At 37.4% G+C, this 23972-nt stretch overlaps 1 protein-coding gene across 3 annotated transcripts in view; it reads left to right on the forward strand.

The window, feature by feature from the left end:
• The window catches only part of Ccdc39 (Coiled-coil domain containing protein 39), a 622904-nt gene that overhangs the window by 477337 nt on the left and 121595 nt on the right, over positions 1–23972 (forward strand). For all 3 annotated transcript variants that reach the window (XM_067759763.1, XM_067759764.1, XM_067759761.1), the window contains one exon: positions 18113–18683. In XM_067759763.1, the coding sequence (XP_067615864.1) occupies positions 18113–18683 (571 nt within the window). The remainder of the gene's footprint in view (positions 1–18112; positions 18684–23972) is intronic.

The following is a 23972-nucleotide window of genomic DNA, read 5'->3' on the forward strand; positions in this document are numbered from 1 at the left end:
CAAAATCGCGCCTTCTTGTTGCAATAGTTTTGTTTGAACGACCAGGATTTTTCCAAAGTTAGTAACATTTTGTTCAAGTTTTTATGAATTTTCAGCCACGCGAACGAATTTAATAAGATAATAAAAAAACATCCTTTTTTAATGTTGATGTTTCCGACAACATAAAAATTTGAGTTATTTTGGAATCGTTTCAACTCGAAAGTGTTACGAAATCTAAACTTACAGAATTACATGTAAAGCTACTCCAGTGGTGAATTACCTTCCTGCGATTTGATTCTTTACTTTTCTATAACTTACAAGTACTCTTTTTAAAGTGTTACGTCAAATATTTTTACTACAATTTTTGCTCGAAACAATCAAGTGTGGCCACTACATGCGAGAGAAGAATATGAGAATGAGCTGAGCTGCAACTGAAAGAATTAAGAATCAGTTTTGTGACTACTATTTTCATTTCTATTTGCAAAGCGAAGTTCAAAACTATAAATTAAATAAATTATAAAATATTGTTACGAATATTAGCAACACTAAGGGGTACTGCCATCTCTAAGCCGATGCTAAGCAGCGCCTTGTATGCACATCCATAAATCAATCATTATGTATCTACATAAACGAATCAATCATTATGTCTACACATATGTACGTACACGCAGCGGAGAAGCAACGCACAAACACATGTAGATATCTTATCTGAGATATGCAATTATAATTGTGGAAGTGTCGCTCACAAACCCACGCGCATATGAGAGCTATACACGTACATCTGTAGTTATAATTATAGCAGATAACCAACTAGTAGATTCTAGAATGGAAGCGCCTAGAAGATGCAACGAGGAAATCACAGAGTATAAAAGCACCAACAGTAGAGGCGCGAAGGCAGTTTTGATTAAGCACGCTATCTGTCGAGCAATAGTAGAGTTATTTATTGTGAAGTACTTTAATAAAGGCCATTTTGCATTATTAAATATTGGAGTTATTTATTCAACAGTTTAGTGATTCGAACTTAGCAGAAGGTTGAAAATAAGAGGATTTGCAGTAAATTCGTTACAATTGGTGTCAGAAGAGGAATTGTTGAATAAATTCCGAAGATTGGGAATGCAACTTGGACTTGGCAAAGTTGAGTGAATTGACGATCCAGCAACCGAAGGAGGAGTTGGAAGTCCGTGGATTGGCTACTTTAGGCGATAAATCCCAGCTACAAAAACGACTAAGTGTAGCTATGGTATTTGAAGGAATCATCAATGCTGAGGAGTATGTCTTTCATTATGATAGCGACAAAACAACAACAAAAATGGAAGAAAAAACGAAACACTGCAGACAGTTACGAGCACAATATCTGTACAAACATCGACAATAGCATCTCAGCTGGAGTCGCAGGAGGCACGCATTTCAGAAATGGCGTCGCAAATGTCATCTCAATTGGAAGAACAGAAAACATATATGTCATCTCAACTGGAAGCGCAAGAGGCACGTATATCTGTAATGTCGACAAAAATTTCGGAACAGGTATCATCGCAGCTCTCTGCGAAACTGGAAGAGCAGGATGCAAAAATTTTACAACTGGAGGACAAAATTGTTGCCGAGATAGAAGCGTTGAAAGGGCTTATGCAACAGTTACATACAACTAAATCGCCCAGTTGTTCCAGCTAGCAATCCGAAGATTAAAACTCCATCTTTTGACGGCTCTGTTCCTTTCGAGGTATTCAAGCTTCATTTTGAGAAGATGTCAGCAGTGAACAACTGGAATGCTGAAGATAAAGTTGCTGCTCTATTCGTAGCACCGAAGGAGAGCGGGACAACTATGAAGCATTGATGGCCGCTGTCGAGAGACGTTATGGAAGCGAGCATAGAAAACAGATATACCAAATTGAGTTGCAAAACCGTTACCAAAAATCAAATGAGACATTACAGGAGTTTGCTTCTGGTGTTGAAAGATTGGCTCATCTTGCAATGCGGACGCACCCGTGGAATACACTGAAAGGGTAAAGATTCAGAGCTTTATTAACGGCACACGGAACGTCGAAACGAAGCGAGCCACATACGCGAACCCAAAGCCAACATTTGCTGAAACGGTATCCCATACACTGACTCAGGAAACAGCGTCACTTTTGAGTAAGCCCGCATACAAAGCTCATCGCGTGGAAGTGGAAAGGCCAGATTGGATAGACACAATTCTCAAGGGATTACAACAAAACAATGCCGGAGTTATGACATGTTTCAAGTGCGGTAACCCAAGTCACATTGCACGTCATTGCAGCACCGGTCATGGTAGTTCCAACTTGGCTGGTCGTAAACGCAAAGCTGGAGCAGATAAACAAGAGCGAGTCAAATGTAAAGTTCGAGAACTTGCCCCAGCTATTGAATGTCGTGTGGTACCTATCTCGCAAACTGGAAGGAAATCGAGCAGTCTTATCGTCAAAAGAAATGTGGATGGCAAGGAGCGTGTAATGACTGTAGATACGGGCGCATCTCATTCCTTGATCCGATCTGATTTGGTCAAAAGGAGAGTAAAGCCATTACCTGGGGCAAGATTGCGTACGATTACTGGCGAGTATAACCAAGTCCAGGGAGAAGTGGTATGTAAAGTCTTAATTGGGGAGGTCATGGTTCTACACAAAAAGATCGTTGATGATGTCATATTGGGAGCGGATTTCTTAGTTGACTAAGACATCAGGATCGATATGCAGAGAAGGATTATGCAGTATATGAACCAGCGTTCAGCAGTAAGCGAGTGCTGGTGGAGGAGATTCGACAGAGACAACGAAAGTCAAGGAAAGTAGTTCGAGCAAAGGTTGATGGAACAAATGGGCCACACAAATCAAAACCGAAGGTACCTGTGAGAGAAACACTGGTATTGAAAAGCCCTAGCGGATGCACTAAAACGAAGGAAAGAATTTCGCAGAAAGAATGCAAGGGTGGTTTCAAGCCAGGACACACTACTGTTGTGAAGCGCCGGAACGATACTGATTATGCAAAATAAATCCGTCAAGCGCAAGCTCTACGAAGTAGTTCATTGGCCAAACAACAGAGTGTGAAGGAACGAACCAGGGTAATGAGTAGTACGATGAAACACAGGTACGATGAAAATAATAATTCGGAAGGTTTCTTGGCGGGAGATTTGGTACTGTTATACAACCCTCACCGGCGGAAGGGTGTTCCATCCAAGATTCGGTGCAGTTGGGAATGCCTGTAAAAAGTTGTGAAGAAGATGGGTGATACCATCTACCACATACAAACCATTGGGAAACCACGGAGTAGAAGAGTGGTACACTTGGAGATGCTGTAATGTTTGCGGATAAGATAAAATCGAAATCTAGGTTGCAGTGCCCAGTTAGCGGCACCAGATAGAATTTACTGCCGATTGAAACGGCAGCAGGTTGAATCCTCTCCTCTTTATTCAAAAGTTGTTTTCTTTTATACAAAATTTCTATGAGCTAAAATACTTACTTACACTAATACTTATAAACTAAGTGTAACACACATATACATTCAATTCTTTTCCCTGGGAACCGCATTCTAAGCATAATTAAAATTGGATGTGGAATTTGCAACGCAAGCATAAATGAATCATGTTAATAACTTGTCTACAGGTAAAGGCTTGTCGCGAGCAAGCTCTAAACAGTGGCATATCAAGGCTCAGGTTACCATATGATGCACGGTGTACAAAATATATGTTTGTAAAAATGAATGAAAGTGTCAGTAGAATCTCATGCCGTACCAAAGCGAACCAAAATGTACGTATGTACAATTTTATGAATATGTATGTAATAGTCAATATATTTTAATACATTCCAAAACGGATTGAAATATATGTTTGTACAAATGAATGAATAACTTAATGAGTGAATGCTACACCATCCGCCTTTGAAAGAGTAGACATATATAATTTTGTGCACGAATTATCTATGGATACTCAAGTTAGGTTAATGGTTTTGAATCCGTTTGTGTTTACTTTGCTCGTTGGGTTGTTTTTTTTTTTTTTTGTGACATTTAGCTTGATTTCCAAAGAATAGTTTACATTTTTTTTTTCTCTCTTTCGTTTTGTTTTATTATTGTATTTTTCTTTTCATACAATAGAAATTTTCTTTGTGTTTATAAAGTTAAAGTGCCCTTATTCTATGAGTTTAAGTCTATTTTTATGTATTACAATTTTCTTATTTTTATTAGTTTGATTTATGTTTGCAATGTTTCTATTTTCTACATTGTTTTTATCGATCTTTTCTACCTTATAGGGAATTAATGTAAAATTATTGTTTTGATCGATATTTACTATTCTAAAGGATCCTTTATACCTACTATATAACTTATGCCCAGATTAATTTTTTACTAACACTAAATTTCCTAAGTTTAATTCTTTATATTGTGTTTTCCTATCATAACTAATTTTTTGTTTTTCCTTAGCCTGTTTTACTAATTTATATGCTCTATCTTGCGCTATTTTTAATCTATACTTAATTTCTTTGTCGTAAGCTTCATAATTGTATAATGGGCTTACTGTGTTTTCTCTTAAAAATTCGTATGTCTGGGGTTTTTTGGCAAATACTAATTCGTATGGACAGTAATTATGAACTGTAGATGGGGTAGTATTGTAACAATACGCAAAAAATTTAAGATATTCATCCCAATCATTTTTGTCAATGGATATGTAGGAACGTACGTATTCATTGAATGTTCTATGATTACGTTCAACTGTGCCTAAAGTTTGATGGTGGTAGGGTGTTGACGTTTTATGGTTTATTTTTAGAAGCTTGCATAATTCTACAAATAAGCTATTTTTATATTCGCTTCCCATATCCGTTATAATTGTCTTCAAGGATAAAATTTACTAGGATACAATTTTCGAATATCACTTTGGCTATTGTTTTTGCGTATTTGCTGGGTATTGGTATTGCAACCAAATACTTAGTCAAGTCACATACTATATAACTGCATATTCATTTCCATTTTCCGTTATGGGAAGAGGGCCTATCGTATCTATTTGTACTGTGTCGAATGCTTTTGTGAGCGTTTCGGTTATAATCATAGGCTCTTTCAAATTTTTAATTATTTTATTTTTATTACAATGAGCGCATTTTTTGATATATTTTCTGATATCATTTTTCATTCCTTTCCAATAGTATTTTTGTTTTATTTTATTTGTCATGCGATTTATTCCTGGGTGGCCACCAAAAACAGGATCATCATGAAATTTGTGAAGAATTTCTTTAATTTTTCCATTATTTGTCACATGCATAACTTCTGGAGTTAATGCTACAATTAAATTTATGAGAACTTTGGTACCAATTTCTTTAAATGTTTCTTTCCGGGTATAATTATCTTTAAACAATTTGTCTCCTAAGGACAACTGTATTTTTCTAATTCCTAAATTGCCGGCTGCTTTCATAAGCCTGGCAAAGAATTGACCTAAGTCAATCTTCGCCTCAACAATTTGATTTTTTATATCAATTTCGCTACAAATTTTCTTTCCTTTTTTGAAACGAAATTTCGGAGGATCGAAATCGAGCTGGACTAGTATCATTACTTCACATTTATTTAGCGCTTCAGATATTACTGTGTTCTCTTTGTGACTTTTTATTTCTTCATTTTTACTACTGGATTGTTTATTGTTATGATTTTTGTTAGTTTCCGACCCAGTCGTAACTTTTAATATTCTACACGCTTCTACCGATATTTGTTTAAGTTCTTTAATATCTATGCGTGATAATGCGTCGGCTACATAGTTTTCTTTACCTGCGATATACTCCACCTCGAAATCATATTCTTCCAGATCTAATCTGATTCGAGTTAACTTTGATGACGGATTTTTCATCGAAAATAGGAATGTTAAGGGTCTGTGGTCTGTTTTGACCAAAAATTTTCTACCGTTACCGTATGGTCTAAAATATGTTATGGCCCAATGAATGGCCGCTAATTCCTTCTCAATTGTTGCTTTATTAATTTCTCCTTTAGTAAATGATCGTGATGCATAGGCAATTGGCAATTGTTTTCCTTCATACTCTTGGCTTAATACTGCTCCGCAAGCATATCCACTTGTGTCAGTTGTTATACAAAATTGTTTATTGACATCGGGATGTTGTAGCATATTAGGGCTTATTAACGCAGCTTTCAAAAAGTCAAAGGGATTTTTGCAATTATCTGTCCAGTCGAAAACTAAATTTTTCTTGCAAAATCTTGTTATTTTTCTAGAATATTCTGCAAAAGTTGGGATAAATCTTCTGTAATAATTGCAAAATGCGACGAATCTCTTCGCCTCATCCGCGTTTTTAGGTGTTGGGTAATTGACTTATCTTGTTTGGTTGATTTTCCGACAGGGTGGATAAATGATGTATATTGGAACGATTTTCCGTCATCCCTTGTCAAATTTGGTTTTGAGACAAACCGGTTTCGGCGTTGTGCCATCATCAGTGTCGATTTTCGTTGGGTAATTTTTAACTGTTTCGAATTTACTGAGATCTGGCAAAATTCCTTTGCTTGTGCATTTATGCCCAAGGTACGTTACTTCTTGGCTGAAAAATAAACATTTATCAGGATGTAATTTTAAATTATATTTTCCACAAGTTGCGAAAACATCTCGTAAATTTTTAATCATATGATTTTAGGAGCATCCTAATACGACTAATTAGTCCATGTATAGGAATGCTTGCGAAGGTTTTAAGCCTGCAAATGCTAATGTCATCATTCTTTATAATGAGTTCGCTGCTATTTTAAGGCCATATGGTATTCTTTTAAAACGATAAGTACCATTATCTGCTGTAAAGGATGTGATATCTCTGGACTCTTCGCTGAGTTCAATCTGGTGAAATCCAGACATTAATTAATTCTAAGCATGAAAAATAGTTAGCTCTTCCTAGCTGATCTAGTATGTCATCAATTCTTGGTAAAGTGAATTTATCTGCGGTTAATTTTTTATTTACTTGTCTGTAATCTACAAACCTTCTCCATCTCATTCTTGGTTATTCTGGAGTGATTTTTTCGGTACTAATAAAATTGGACTATTGAATTCTGAAATTGAAGGTTCTATTATGTCATCTTTAACTAATTTGTTTACTTGTTTATTAATTTCACTCTTATGACCTTCTGGTATTCTATAATTTTTTACGTAGACTGGGTTATTGTCTTTCATATGAAGTTTTTGTTTGTAAAAATTATTTGTGGTAATTGGTTCTGTTTCCAATGAAAAAATGTCAATGAATTCCGCACATAATGCATTAACTACTTTATTTGCAAATTTTGGAAATTTTTATTTAACTTTCTAATTTTTCCTTATTGCTGGCCTCATTTTCGAGTTTTTTATTTTCAATTATTGTATAATCATTCAAATTTTCTGTACGAATATTAAAATCTTGAAGTGTTGCATTTTTATCTGTTGTATTTATAGTTCCAACAAATGTTTGTTGTGAATTTGCTAGTGTGTTTGCAATTGCGAATTTGCCGAACTAGTTCTGATCGTGCGGGAATTGAAATACTATTGATTGTTGGTTTGGTAGTCATCTGAATTATTATGTTTTCTGGGTAGTCATATGGTCTTAGTATTAGAGTGTCACCTTGTGATAATCTAAAATGCAATTATATTTTTTAATGAAATCTTATCCCAATATTCCATCGCATGGGATTGGGAAATTGTCTTCTACTACGTGAAATTTGTGTCTAATTAGTAGGTAATTATCTTTTAAGTCCGCTTTAACCGTGCCAATAGTGCTTGTTATCCCTTGACCAATTCCTCTTACATCTGTTTTTTGAGAATTATTTATCGTGACATTACTGTCAATTTGACCCTTTTTTGTTATTGAAATATCCGCTCCCGTATCGATTAGGAGGGTTGATATGGAATCATTCAGAGTTGTTCTGGAAGATATGTAGCTATTAAGGTGTAAATTGAAAATATATAATTTTTTATTTATTGAGGAGTTTGTTGGTTTTCCTGTTGTGTAACATTTCGGACACTTCTGGTGTTATTGCGGGTATTTCCTCGCGATCCGAAATTTCGACCAGATCTTTGGTTATTTTGTTTGTTATTATTATTATTATTATTATTGTTATAGGTATTGAAAGAATGTCTATAACTTCCTCTATAATTATTGAGTTGGTAACTCCTGCGGAAGTTACCTCGGAAATTGGAATTTTGTTGGCGAATATGTAATATTGAATTTGTATTTCCAGTTACTTCTGTGCAACTGTTAGTAAATTTTGATATAGCTTCGTTCATTGTTGTGAACGTTCCAGCTTGCATAATTGTTTTTACTTTATCGCTGGAGCAGTTTTTACACGTAGCTTTCACAGCTGATTGTGTAGCATACTTGGTTGCTAACTCTGGTGTTAGTCCGTCAGATATGTATGCTCCTTCCAACGATTTTGTGAGCTTTTCAATTTCAGCAGTGTATTGATTTGCAGTTCTCCGCGCTGTGGTATATTCAGGAGTTTTGCTGCCAAAACTGCAACTATTCACCCTTGATTGCTGTTTTTAATTTTTTTTTTTATTGCCTCAATTGAGATTTCAGTGCTTATTAGGTTTCTGGCTGTTCCTTTCAGCTTGGTTTTTATCATCGAAACCGCTACAGCTTCACGGGTATCCTTAATTTGTTCTAAGATATCCAAAGCCTCCAAAAAGCTACTCAAGTTTTCAGCCTTACCATCGAATTCTGGCAAAACTGATGAAGCAGTCTTTAAAAATTCGACTATTGTTTGTGACATTTTGTTGCTTTCAGTTTGTGAGGTTTTATTAAAAATTTCAATTTTTGGGGTTTCCCCTAGATTTGGTTGAGTTTCAGGTAATAAGCTAGCAAAATCAATTTCTATCTCCCCTTCAAATGACGTTGGGACTAATGCCTCAATGTTATATCTACCTAATGAGGATACTAATTTATCTCTAACACCGGAAAAAATTTGTTGTGCTTCTAGTTGATGGCTGGCAGTTAATTTGCTATGTACTTCTTGTATAGCTTTGCCTATATTATTCAATGACTGTAATATTGTCGTGAGTTGTTTTAAAATGGTTATTCTTTGTATGCTTATATTTTTATTAATACACTTATAAGCTTTTTCTGCTAAAACTTTTTCGTCCACTAGTGTGTTGAAAATAGTTTCCCATTTGCCCATCGAGGTAAAAAAATATAAATTTTTTTTTTGGGTTTAGACTTTGTCTAGACCATCTGCTCAGCTCATGTGTTTTTTCTTTAAAAACTTATTATGAGTTGAGTATAACTTTAAAAATAAGTTGACGCAAGTGCAGACCGTCAAAATTATCAACAAGATTTTGATAAAGTCTAATGCCTCACTATGGTCAATTACTTTAATGGAATTAATTACGTTTGCATTGGGTTCTTCTACTTTGGATTCTTTGCCTCCCATTTTGAAATAATAATTGCCAAAAAAAAATTTTTTTTTTTTTGTTTATTTATTTGTGATCTATAAGGTTATACATTATTATCATGCGTCTGGTTTCCTCGATTCTTGTTGTAGGATTAATGACATCCTCCATATTTGGTTCCCTAGTCATACCAATATCCTTCCAAAAACCTTTCAACCATTGTAACTCCTTTTCTAAATCTATTTTTTTGATTTTATTCTCATAGTGATTGGGTTTTTGAACGGCATTATAAATAACATTTTTTTTTTTTATTCTTTTATACTTCTTTCAATTCGCTAATTTTATTTTTTAGACGAATCCTTTCCTCTGTGTTTGTTGTTAAATTAATTAATTTAAAGCCTAGCGATTGGATTTTTGATCGGCGTCATAAATAAAATTTTTTTTTTAATTCTTTTATACTTCTTTTAATTCCCCAATTTTATTTTTTAGACGAATCCTTTCCTCTGTGCTTGTTGTTAAATTAATTTCTTTATACAATATGGCTACAGCTTTTCTTATGTTAAATCTTTTTCCTCCTCTTTTTCTTGTATTTTTAGTGGGTTTCGGAATCTTTGGTTCCTCAATTTTTTGTTGTTTTATTCTACGCCTATATTCTTCTATGCTAATTGCCTTAGGGCCTCGTTTAATTATTTCTGCTCCTTTTTCTTTTTCTAATTTATTTACTCCTTCCTCAATTGATTTACAACAACGCATGAATATTGTGTCAAATTCTTTTTGATTATTGATTTCGTTCATTGAAAAAGTTAGTGCGAGAAGAAACAAATTTTTAATTTTATTAGCAAAAATCTGCTTTTTGCCCGTAAACTGGCAGCCGTTAGGTTGCCAAATGCTTTTAAAATAAACTACCTAAATAATTACATATATAATCCGCTATCTCCGTTTGTCTTCTTGATGTGTGTCTGCAGCCTAAGGTCTATTCCACTTCTCTATGCCTTATGCTTCAATTCCATGTGTTCATATTAATCTGCTATCTTCTTGATGAGTGTCTGCAGCCCAAGAACTATTCCACTTATCTATGCCTTACGCTACAATTCCATGTGTTATTAATAATCTGCTATCTCCTTTTGTCTTCTTGATGTGTGGCTCTTTATCGGTAATTCCTCAAAATCTTTTAGTTATATCGCCGTACTAATTTTAATATTTCGTCCTGCTTCAAGTTTTGCAGGATCCTTTTCAGAAAAAATGTTAAGGGTTTTTAGAGGAAGTCTGCCTATATTTCAAGCAGCAGCCGAGGGAAGCTGCCTATTTAGTTCAGCAGTTCTAAGGATGATAAGGAGACTGCCTGTTTATTTTCAGCAGTATGGCAGGATCGCCATGTAATATTTGGGGATAAGAGAAAATCGAAATCTAGGTTGCAGTGCCCAGTTAGCGGCACCAGATAGAATTTACTGCCAATTGAAACGGCAGCAGGTAGAATTCTCCTATTTATTCAAAAGTTGTTTTCTTTTATACAAAATTTCTATGAGCTAAAATACTTACTTACACTAATACTTACAAATTAAGTATAACACACATATACATTCAATTCAGTTCCCTGGGAACTGCATTCTAAGCATAATTAAAATTGGATGTGGAATGTGCAACGCAAGCATAAATGAATCATGGTAATAATTTGTCTACAGGTAAAGGCTTGTCGTGAGCAAGCTCTAAACAGTGACATACCAAGGCACCGTGTACAAAATATATGTTTGTACAAATGAATGAATGTGTCAATAGAATCTCATGCCGTACCAAAGCGAGCCAAAATATACGTATGTACAATTGTATGAATATGTATGTAAGAGTCAATATATTTTAAGACATTCCAAAACGGGTTGAAATATATGGTTGTAGAAATGAATAACTTAATGAGTGAATGCTACAATGCTTGCGACGTTTACATCGGGAGATTTGTCTGATCGGGACGATCAGACTTAGGTGGAGGGCAGTGTTACGAATATTAGCAACAATAAGGGGTACTGCCATCTCTAAGCCGATGCTAAGCAGCGCCTTGTATGCACATCCATAAATCAATCATTATCAGCCCAATTCTAAACGAAAATTCCGTGCGAGTTTTCTCCCTTCTCCCATTCCTCGTATTCTAAATAAAAATTCCATGTGAGTTTTTTCACTTCTCCCTTTCCTCCTATTCTGAACAATGTTCGAAATGCGGAAAACGGTTATGGGAGAAAAGTAGGTATTATGAATGTGAGGGAGAGGGAGATTTCTCTGCCATTTCATAGGAGTTTTTTCACTTGTTAAATTAAAGGGAATGCATCAAAATAGTTAAAGGAAATTGGTTATTTTAAGAAAGAACACTTATTTGTGCAAATTTGTGCTAAAAGATGTATTTATATTCTACCACAATATTCTCACTTCTAATACAACAACAACTACAACCACAATATTCTTTATTTTAAGTTGAAAAGTATATCATAAGCAACGGTAGAGCTCTTGGTATACAAATTTGATGCAGCCATCCAGAAATTGCGCAAGGATTTTTTAATAAGGCTTAAATAGATTTTGGCATGATGAAGGACGAATTCAACTCAACTTGGCCGCCAGAAAATTGCTTTGCTGAATGAAAGCAGGCAACTCCGGCAGATTTGTGTTATGCGGCCGTCTTCTTCTTATGTTCCGCTGTTGATGTTGCTGTGGCACCAATTCATTACTCATTTCAGTGAATACCACATGAAATGCAATAAATACTGTGCAATGTTTATATTTTATTTCTTAATTTCCAACAAATTTGCAACAATAATTAAACTTTTCAATTTTTTAAACAAAATAAGAAATGTGCAACGAAATTTCAATTGACAAAACAGCTGACTTCGAAAATTCGAAATTCCTATTCCCCAATTATTGTTCTCCCTAGGAGAACAGAATTGGAGGAATTTTTCCGCGGGAATAAAAAAATCCGCGAGAACAAAATTCCGCGAGAATATTTAGAATTGGTCTGTATGTATCTACATAAACGAATCAATCATTATGTATACACATATGTACGTACACGCAGCGGAGAAGCAACGCACAAACACATGCAGATATCTTATCTGAGATATGCAATTATAATTGGGGAAGTGTCGCTCACAAACACACGCGCATATGAGGGCTATACACGTACATCTGTAGTTATAATTATAGCAGATAACCGGCTAGTAGATTTTAGAAAGGAAGCGCCTAGAAAATGCAACGAGGAAATCACAGATTATAAAAGCACCAACAGTAGAGGCGCGAAGTCAGTTTTGATTAAGTACGCTATCTGTCGAGCAATAGTAGTGTTATTTATTGTGAAGTACTTTAATAAAGGCCATTTTGCATTATTAAATATTGGAGTTATTTATTCAACAGTTTAGTGATTCGAACTTAGCAGAAGGTTGCATATAAGAGGATTTGCAGTAGGTAAATTCGTTACAATATAAAATTTGGTGAAACTGTGTTTAATAAAACAAAATAATAAAGTGTATAATGTTTAATGTGTACCAGCATATTTGATGTAGCCCAATTGACGTTCGGTTAGTAAGTGCCACCGTGGTGCGATGGTAGTGTGCTCCGCCTGCCACACCGTATGCCCTGGATTCGCACCCCGGGCAGAGCAACATGAAAATTTTAGAAATAAGGTTTTTCAATTAGAAGAAAATTTTTTCTAATCGTGGCCGCCCCTCGGCAGTGTTTGGCAAGCGCTCCGAGTGTACTTCTGCCATGAAAAGCTCTCAGTGAAAACACATATGCCTTGCAGATGCCGTTCGGAGTCGGCTTAAAACATGTGGGACCCGTCCGGCCAATTTGAACGGAAAATCAAGAGGAGCACGACCAAAATTGGAAGAGAAGCTCGGCCTAAAATCTCTTCGGAGGTTATCGCGCCTTACATTTATTTACAACTTTTTTTTGTTCATTTGACTACTAAAACGGTCAATTACGAATCAACGATTTGTGCGCAGTTGATTCAACATCTTGTTGCGATGGACAAAAATTGACAGGAATTTTGGTTGAATTGACCCGTATTTCGGTTGATTTTACCAGTCTTTTTCTTTCAGTGTAGGTCTGTGGCTCTGTAACTTATCAGACAGACATCGTTTGCATACTCTAAGTCTTCTAACAACCAACCCTCCACAGAGTATCTGCTTATACTTAAGTTGCTATCGTCTCCATTACGTTAATAACAGATATGGGGACACTGCCGGATGAATATTTGTGTATTTTTGATGGGTTTTCCACAAGATATATAAACAAAGTAGCGGAATTTCCCAGATATACATAGCAATCGGTCGGTGCTTTAAGACACCTTGGTCTGACGGAAGGCGACGCCGCGGCGCGCCTGAGGAAAAAGAGCTGTTGGGTAGCGTTAAACAACTGTTCGCATATTTTCGGAAAACATTTCGGCTCAAAAGGTTTTATAGACTTCCCAACGCAGAGAAGTGCTTTTAAGCAGGCACTTGTTCCCCAGTGCGGTACCTGCACCTTGCCAGTCGCAAGTCTCCGAAGATCCAAAATTATATGTAGATGCACCGTCTCTATACGTTAATAATTCGATGTATAGAGATGAACAGACGCAGGCTGAGTGAGTAGAGTATTTAGGTCATCTTATGCTTACCTACTTTTATAAATCTTGTAGACTCAAATCCGCCAGTTTTGTTCAAATTTTAATTTCGATGCGCATGTCGTACATAGTTTGGGAACGTCGACGCATTTGTAGGTCGACACTCCAAAAATGGTAACTTATTGACAAGACTGATTCTCCGTTTCTTTTCGCTGCTGCGGGAGAGTCCAAAATAGGGACGGTTTTTCGCCCAAAGGAACCTCTTCTCAAAACAATAAAATTTTTCTAAAAACAAAAGACAAACCTATCTGCGGATGCCGTGGTGAGATGATAGCGTGCTCCACCTACTACACCGGAGATCCTGGGTTCAAGCCCGGTCAAAGCAACATGGTAAGGCGTATGCATCAGCTTCTTTGGAAAATATGATCGGATGAGTGCATGCCCGACGATTGGACTCTAAGTGTTCTTTTCCCAGTCCACAAGGAAGGGAATACCGCAAACTGTGGCAACTATCGCTTAATCAGCCTTCTTAATATCGCATATGTCAAATATGTTTTCGTATTTTAAGAGCAGTTGTTTTGCCTTACTCTGGTAGTCTTCCCCTATCCCCTCCGTCCATGCCGTGATGTAATTTGAAAGAACAATCTTGCTAGTTGAAACGTTTTCCTGGAGCTGTTCACAGTTAATAACTACTTCAGCCTCTTGTCATCTTCCCAATATAGCTCCTTTGGTCAGTTTGAGTGGTGACTTGAACTCATTGAGTACTCTTACCGGAATACGTCCATCATGTTTTGTCATAGCCAGGGTTTCTCCTAAAAGTACGTTCGGTGTTGATCTGTTTGCTGCTTCGACAACCCACAATTTGTTTGTCCCACAATCTCCATCAACCTTTGCCCAGATTACTGCTTCCGATTTTGGTGGTATTTTCTGACTCTCTTAGATCATCACTCGTTTACTGCTGCAGCCTTTCCCGTAGCCTAAATTAAGTGGCACATCCATGTTGCTATATCGCATCGCCTTGCTTTGCATGTCGATCTTGATGCCTTGGTCGATTAAGAAGTCCACTCCAATTATGATTTCATCTGCCACTATAAAATTGTGTACTACCGTGATGTTCTTAATTGCTACTTCTCATGCTACTTCTCCCATTACCTGGGGGTCCTCTCCCGTGGCTGTACGTAATATTGCTCCAAGCAATGGTCTTGTCCTCTTGTTGACTAAATCCGATCGAATGTTGGAATGAGATGCGCCCGTATCTACAGTCAGTAAACGTTCCTGTCCATCCACATGTCCTCCGACAGTAAGATTGTTTGACCTTCTTCCAATTTGTGAGATAGGGATTAAAGGGCATTCAATTGCGGGGGCCAGCTGTCACCCTTTACGGCTGATTCGCTTTAGTTTAATGATTGAGTGGACGACCACCCACGCTGTTGGAACTATTAGGGTTGGTGCTGCAAAAACGTGCAATGTGCCCTGGCTTCCCACACTTAAACCATTTACTGCATCATTATTCCTCTACTGCTCTTGTACGCTGGCTTACTCAAAAGTGAGGCTGTTTCCTGAGTCAGTGCATGTGATGCAGTTTCAGCAAATGTTGGTTTTGGATTCGCATATGTAGCTTGTTTCGTTTCGACATCCCGTATTCCATTTATAAAGCTCTAAATTTTAACCCTCTATGTGTATTCCAAGGGTGCGTCCGCATTTGCGAGATGAGCCAATCTTTCAACATCCGAAGCAAACTCCTGCAAAGTCTCATAGCTCTTTGGTAACGGTTTTGCAAGTCTATTTGGTATATCTCTTTCCCATGCTCGCTTCCGCAACGTCTCTCGACAGCGGCCATCAATGCGTCATAACTGTTCCGTTCGTTCTCTGAAATAGTCTGTATGATTTCAGCAGCAGGCTCTTTCAATGCCACGAACAGTGCACAAACTTTATCTTACGCCTTTCAGTTGTTCATTCCTGTCGTCTTCTCAAATTGAAGCTTAAATACTAGGTACTATGTAGGTGAAGTATTCACAAACATATGTATGTCGCACTCTTAAGCAGTTAAAATTAATTAATGACATGAGAGCGCTGACTTAATTGCAGTAGAAGAGATATTATGAAAATTCATATGTTGTGATGCAATATTTATATTTAATACAGTATGCTAATGCAATGTTTCACTCGTTAGTTTTTAGCTATTGTCAATTTATATTGTTTCTTTTGCTTTATTTGTCACTCTCACCTTACTCTTGCGCTCTAATTTTACATATTCCTGTTTTTTTGTTATGTCAATGGGTTTTCGGTATCGCTTACAAAACTTCAGCTGGCCATAAATAATGCCGCCCGATTTGTTTTTCCAAAAGAAAGTACGATCACTTATCTTCGTATGCGGGGAGAAATATATGTTTTTTACACACACTTCTGCATTCTCAATATCCCCCTTACCTATTAATAAGCTAACCTTGTGTCAGTCCACTCGAAATTTGAATCTTTTGATACCGGCTTTTAAATACTCGACATCCTCTAGAATGTTCTTTGTCAGTACAATCCGTCTATGGAACTCACTTCCTTCCAAGACAAAAGCAATTCGTAAGGCAGTATGTTTGAAACAAGCAGTATTGTATTTCCTAAACTCTTAACTTACCCTAAATTACATATCTCAAACCTTCATTCTTCAAACTTTGGTCTGGGATTGTTTCTATCACACTATTAATAATTATATACATATGTGCTTTTTATTATTTTTAATCAAAATTTTGTATTCATTCTTTATTAAGTTTATTTATATGTAACTTCAATTTTTTTTATGTGATTAATGTATTAACTAAAAGACAGAGTTTTGGTTGTACAAATAAGTTTTAAATAAATAAATATATAAATAAAAATACCTGGAAAGGAACAGGGCCGTCAAAAGACGGAGTTTTTACCTTCGTATTGCTTGCTGAAACAGCTGGGCGATTTAGTCGCAACTCCTGTATACGACCTCTCAAAGCATCCACCTCGCCCTCGATTTTTTCCTCAAATCCATACGCGCTGCGAGTTTTGATGATATACGCGCCTCTTGCGCTTCGAGTTGTACTGTTATGCGTGTCTCTTGTGCTTTCAGTTGTGTTTCCATCTTTGATGTAATCTGTGCCGACATTTCTGAAATACGCGTTTCTTGTGCTTCAATCTTCGATGTTATGCGTGTCTCCTGCGATTCCAGTTGGGATTCGGAAGGTAACGAAATTGCGGATGATTTGGCAAAGGAGGGTGCAACACTCGCTGAGTCGACGATGAACGTCCCAATCCGCTTTGCAAAAATTAAATGAGACAGGAGTTGCATATGATCCATCAAGCAGGAAAGGCGTGGACAAAATCGCGGGGCTGCAAAATTTCTTAGATCATGTGCAAATCCTACGATATTAGACTCACAAAGTGGCTCATATCTCTGAAGAGAGAATATTTAAGGCTCACGATGGGCATACTGACTCGACACTGCCTTCTGACGTCACATGCCTATAAGTTAGGCCTCGTCAGTAACAGCAAGTGCAGGAAGTATGAGCTGCAGGAAGCAACTATTGAGCACGTTCTGTGTTCGTGTCCTGCGCTCGCCAGGTCAAGGCTCCAGTTATTAGAAGCAGCAGAGTAGCCAGATCTGCAGGCAGCTATTAAGCTAGGTCCTAGAAAACTTTTAGTATTTGCCAAGAGGACGGAGTCATTCTATAATGTATGTCCTGGCACCTGATTGGGGTTCTTCTGTTTGGTCGTCAAACAAATTCTGGTAACACTATGGGCACATTCAGTCCATGTGAGGTCTTTATTGACCGGTCAGTTCAACCCAACCTATCCCCACGCAAAAAACTACACTTTTGCATTAAAGCTATTAATGTAGAATATTTTCTCCATAAAAAATATATGAATAAAGGTCTAATAAATAATATTTATAAAACTGTTGTTATTTGATAAAATGGAATTAATTAACTTTCCTTAATTTTAGCAATAGCAAAAAGATGTTGTATTATTTGTATGTATAGTAGTTTTTAAGAATCTTCAGAATTTTGTCCACGTTGGGGCACGTCTTCTCCTTTTCCTAAACCTCTAATTTTTTGCATGACATGGTTTTACACTATAATTAATATTTAAAGGGGGTGCGATGCCCCGTAGATCAAATTCATAAGGTTCACTGTATACTAGATATGTATAACAATGTAAGTAATTATTTAAATTCCAATAGCTCATCACAACATTGTATCTTAATGCAGCTTTTCCAAATCAAAGAAGCTCAAATGTACTGCGAGGGGGGTGCTAACCGTCTTGGCAAAGAAAAGAATAAAAATCAATTAAAAATTGTTGAGCAAAGTCTTCTAAAGATGCGTATTAAAGAGTTTGAATATCAAATAGTTGCTTGCGAAAATAACACTTATCACTTGGGTAAACATCGGTTGCAATTGAATCGTACAATGAAAGATCGTTTGGTAGAAATAAAAAGTCAAATGGACTTATTGAATCTTAAACGTAAACATTTAAATGAAGAAAGAAGTACGTTGCTAGCAGATATCGGAGAGCGTAAGAAATATATTGATGTTGTCCGAGCTCGTTTCGAATTGACCTCAAAACTAATGGGTGTGAACGAGGATGGTACATTAGTTACAGCTACTCAATTGAAGGTTGAAGCCGCACAGGAAAAGCAAATGCTTTTGGACGAGGGTAATGACTTGAATGAAAAAGTAATCAACGCAGAAGAGGAAATTAAAGCGATGGAAAATACATTGATGCTACTCAATACTTCTAATGATACTTATCGTAGAAATTTAAATAAAAAAGTTGATGAAGGTTAGCCAAACTTTTTTTAAATTGATTTCAAATATTCGAAAAACTGGAGTGCCCATTTCACCTCTAACATCACAGTGGAAAAAACATTAAGGCTGGGTCCGATTTCACCTAAAAATAAGGTATCTAAACTAAAATTCCACTTGAACTTTCCAACACTGCAATAATTTAGAAAAAACTGTAAAAATTGTGCGAGTTAATTTGAAATCTTTATTGTTTATTTTTGCGAGCAAAAAGTTGCAACCATTTATATCTGAAACTTGTATTGTGTTTGCAATATATTTGCATGGCTCGTAGGAAAAAAAAATCATTAATACGTTTAATGTAGATAATTTTATCATCTACAATTTTTGTCTAGTACATTTTTATGATAAAACATGCCATTTTGCTGAAAACCGCGAAAAGCTCTTCTTTTTGACCTTTGACTTTGAATAAAATTATTTCCATGCACTGGATTTATAAGGAATTAAAAATTGTGTACTTTTTACTATAAGGGAGTTGAGCATTTTGTGCAAATAGTCTAACATCATTGCTTTGCAAAGTTCCGTAGCACATCTTGTACAGTACACTGACAAAATACACGGCTAAGTATTTGCTTTTTATTTACTTACTTACTTAATTGGTGCTTAACCGTTTAAACGGTTATGACCGTTCAACAAGACGCGCCAGTCGCTCCTCTCTGCCAACCTGTGCCAACTGGTCACACCAAAAGAGTTTAAATCGTTTTCCACCTGGTCCTTCCAACGGAGTGGGGGGCCGCCCTCTACCTCTGCTGTTGTCATGGTCCATGCTTCTGCACTAGAGATATACGCCGCCAATAAACGCCGCCACCGCCGCCGAGTTTAGTCGTTTTTCGCACGCCGCCACCGAATGTAAAAAATAGGGGCGCGGCGGCGGATTCCGGCGCGTTACTGTATTTTCTACTCGTTTAAGACTGTTTATGCCATTTATTGTTCGTGTCGAAAATTGGTCGGATATGGTCGCAAGTGGTATCAACGGATGCGCATCACTACCAGTTATAAGAAACAAATTGCGAAAATCCACTCTTTCTAACTGTTCAAAAGTTATTAAAAAAATAGGCGCTTTCGATTTCAGCTTATCACTGACTTTGCATCACCCAATTCACAAAGTTATTAAAACAACACACTAAAAGAAAAGTTTTATAATAAATTTATATGCTCACTTTGCGTATTTTTTTCCAAAAAATTAATAATTAACAACGAATTCAAATAAAATGACCCAAGGCGAACATGATTTCAAATTGTCCTGAAGTTGTTAAAAAAAGCAAATTACCCAAAAAAGGTGCCGATTTTTAAAAAAATTTACATTGCGATTGGCTGAAGGAATAAGCGAAATCAGTGATGCAAAATTCTAGGGGCATAAAAACTCCTTTGAAATGATTCTTACCTCATACTTAAGTTGAGGAAATATGTACGTGGAAGGGTGTGAAAAATCACTTGGGCTCACATTTAAACACCTGTTGTTCATTTGCGAAACTATACAATAGCGTCTGAAATGTTAATTTTGATTTTCACACTTCATCTTTCAACACCCAAGTCTCCCGGTTTGACATTTCCTAAAGTTGGCGGCCCTATCCAAAACTCTAGTCACGTGGAGTGAATCACATTGTTTATAGCCTACCAACCAAGTTTAAATATAACCTACGCGTTACGGCTCCTTTTACAAATGTGAATACGTAGGCACATATATTTACCTGGTGTGGCTTTATCCTTCTCAAGAATACTCAAAGTGGTAAAGCAAAACCTTTCCCAAGACAATCGAAATATTGTGTGCTACTGCCCTAACGTAGTGGACAGTCGAACTAGTCTGAAAACTGAAGCTACGCGGTCATCCATTCTAAAATATCGTTTTGATTTAACGAAGACTATTGAAATCAATGTTGTGAACACAAACGCTGCAAACTTTGATCTACATTTTAAAAATTATACCCAGGGTCCTTGAAAATTTTAATGATGTAGATGTGCCGAGGATTATACGATTTTCTCCCATGAGTTACCCAATGACAACCACTTAGACTGCTTGTGATTTCGAGGACGGCATCCTTGGCCGAATAGCCACTACCTAACGTTTCAGGGTGTTTCTCTGGTGTAGCTCGGCAGCATAGCGCGACAAAAACATCCGTTGGACAATCTTCGGAGCTACACCTAGAGCTTCTAGGAAAGTGACGTCGACGAAGGTACATATGAGTTCCCGAAGTCGCAGTCCTATAGCTTCCGTGCTGGCATGTGGTGTGAGGATCAGGAGGCGTTGTAGCGACTGGTGGTCGGAATTGCTACTGTTCGTACATCGGGAATTGTAGCTCTTAATCATCGGGAATTCGTAGCTCGAAAAAACTGGATGCGCCGTGTGCCACGATAGTCATGAGTATTAATAAACCGATAATAGCAACCGTAAGTCGCCTTTGTGCGTGACCGCCAAGGAGCCACAAATGCTTTAAAGAAATTGTGTTCGTGACGATTATTAGGAGTTAATCCCAGGTGAAACTACGCTTTGCACGACATACACAGACAAAAGTGTGACCATTTTATGTATCTCTTTTTATTTTCAGCAGACGCATCAGTTCGAAGCCTCTCTGGAGTAAGTGAACGAGGGACAATCCCTCCGCAAAGAACTACTCCTGAAAATTTTTGAACGAAATTAAACCTTTAATAAATATTATTTTTTTAAATATAAAAATCAAGCTTTTTAAAGTAAGAACACCGGCGTACGCTGATGCGCCGCCCACGCTGCCGCCGCCGGTATATAACAGAGCCTACGCCGCCGCCGCCGATAAAGTGATCTGCGTAAACCTCTATTCTGCACCATATAGCAGGACGGGTACGATAAGGGAGTTGTAGAGTATGATTTTCGTTTGCCGAGAGAGGATTTTGCAATTGCCTACCTAGTCCAAAGTAGCATTTATTGGCAAGAGTGACTCTTCGCTGGATTTCAGAGCTGATGTTGTTGCTAGTGTTTATGCTGGTTCCCAAATAAACGAAGTCTTTTACTATTTTGAAATTATGGCTGCCAACAGTAGCGTGGTTGCCAAGGTGCATATGCGCTGACTCTTTGCTCGATGAAAGCAGGTACTTTGTTTTGTCCTCATTCACCATCAAACCCATCTTTACCCCTTCTTTTTCCAGTTTGGAGTAAGAAGAACTAACGGCGCGGGTGTTTAGGCCGATGATATCAATGTCATCAGCATACGCCAGTAATTGCACGCTTTTATAGAATATTATTCCAGAGCGGTTAAGTTCTGCAGCTAGTATAATTTTCTCCAGCATCAAATTAAAGAAATCGCACGATAGGGGGTCACCCTGTCTGAAACCTCGTTTAGTTTCGAACGGCTGGGGGAGGTCCTTCCCAATTCTGAATGAGCTGATGGTGTTGCTCAATGTCATTTTGCACAGCAGTATAAGTGTAGCGGGGAAACCAAATTCAGACATAGCGGCATATAGTCGATGGTAGATTTACCAGGTCCAATTAGTGATTCACGGTGGGCTTCAATCTTTCGCACAATACACTTGACAGGACCTTATATGCGATATTAAGAAGGCTGATTCCGCTATAGTTGGTGCAGTTTGCAGTATCCCCCTTCTTGTGGACTGGGCAAAGAACACTTAGATTCCAATCGTCGGGCATGCACTCGTCCGCCCATATTTTGCGAAGAAGCTGATGCATGCGCCTTACCAACTCCTCACCGCCGTATTTGAATAGCTCCGCAGGCAATCCATCAGCGCCCGCGGCCTTGTTGTTTTTCAATCTGGTTATTGCTATTCTGACTTCTTCATAATCAGGTGGGGGACATTTATATTGCTACGCCATTACAAAAACGCAACATCAAAAACCGTAGTTTATTTTTTCACTTTTGAATAGCAAATCATCAAAAGGAAATAGTTGCTCACGATCCGTAGCTTATAATTGCTATAGCAACGTTTCCAACGGCAAATGCACAAAATTCTGAATTCCCTTATATTTTATACAATTTATCTGATTTTCATATTGACCGGTTAGGTTAGGTTGATATGACCGGTCAATAAAGACCTCATATATACTGAATGTGTCTACAGTTTTACCAGAATTTGTTTGACAACCAAACGGAAGAATCCCAATCAGGAACCAGGACTTATGTTATAGAATAACTTCGTCCTCTTGGCAAATACTAGAAGTTTTCTAGGACCTGACTTAATTGCTGCCTCGAGATCTGGAAAGCCTCTATCAGCTTAAGTGACAAATTAGTGGGAATATTGTTCTTTTTCGCAATTTTATAGTCTAAAGATCGGACATCTGCATGTGTTAGCGCCACAATATCAATGCCCTACTTTGGTTTACAATAGTTCATCGATCGGTTTCTCACTTTTGGCGTGCGCTGCAGAGTAGTATGAGGAATGTTGAATGGTTTGGAAATGAAGAGAATAACCATTCATCCCTTTCCTATTTCTTGTATATCTTTTTTCATATTCCCCCTCTCCATTTTCTTTATTTCCTATTTTTTCAATCGATAAGGTTATTTGGTATACTAAACCACTTTCCTCGCCTTTACCTTTACAACAAAAGCCTGCGACGGACTTATTTTCGCTGAGGTATGCACAGTCCATCCAGGGTTCATATAGTCGGTGGGAGAACCTATTCCTGTCACAAGAAATAACCAAAGAAGTTCTGGAAAACGTTTTAATATTTATTTAAAACAAGATATCCTTAATAGCTACTCCTATTCTCTGGTCCTGTCTCAGTAAGAGTAGTTGAGGTAGAACCCCTCTGCCAAGCTCTCCGTGAGTTGGAGTAGAAACGCGTTGAGGGATGAGATAGATGAGGTAATCTATACATTTAAAAACTATTCCCTGAAAAAAAGTAATAACGCAAATCGCGATAAACTCTGAAAACATTTTAGGCCGAGCTTTTCTTCCAATTTGCGCGTGCTCCTTTCTAATTTTTCCTACAAATTGGCGGGACGGTACCTACTTGTTTTATGCAGACTCCAAACGGTATCTGCAAGGCAGATGAGCTGTCACTAAGAACCTTTTCATGGCAGAAATACACTCGGAGTGCTTTCAAATCATTGACGAGGGGCAACCCTATTAAGAAAAACTGTCTTCTAATTGAAAAAACTTGCTTCTAAAATTTTGATGTGGCTTTAGCCGGGGCGTGAACCCAGAATATTCGGTGTGGTAGGCAAAGCACGCTACCACCACACCACGACGGCCAATCCCTTATTTCTTTGGTCTTAATATCAGGCGGGTACAACACATTCTGTAGCTAGTTGCCGCTAGATGGGAGACCCATTTTTTAAGC

Source organism: Eurosta solidaginis, chromosome 1 (genome assembly GCF_040869045.1).
Source record: "Eurosta solidaginis isolate ZX-2024a chromosome 1, ASM4086904v1, whole genome shotgun sequence".
NCBI lineage: Eukaryota > Metazoa > Arthropoda > Insecta > Diptera > Tephritidae > Eurosta > Eurosta solidaginis.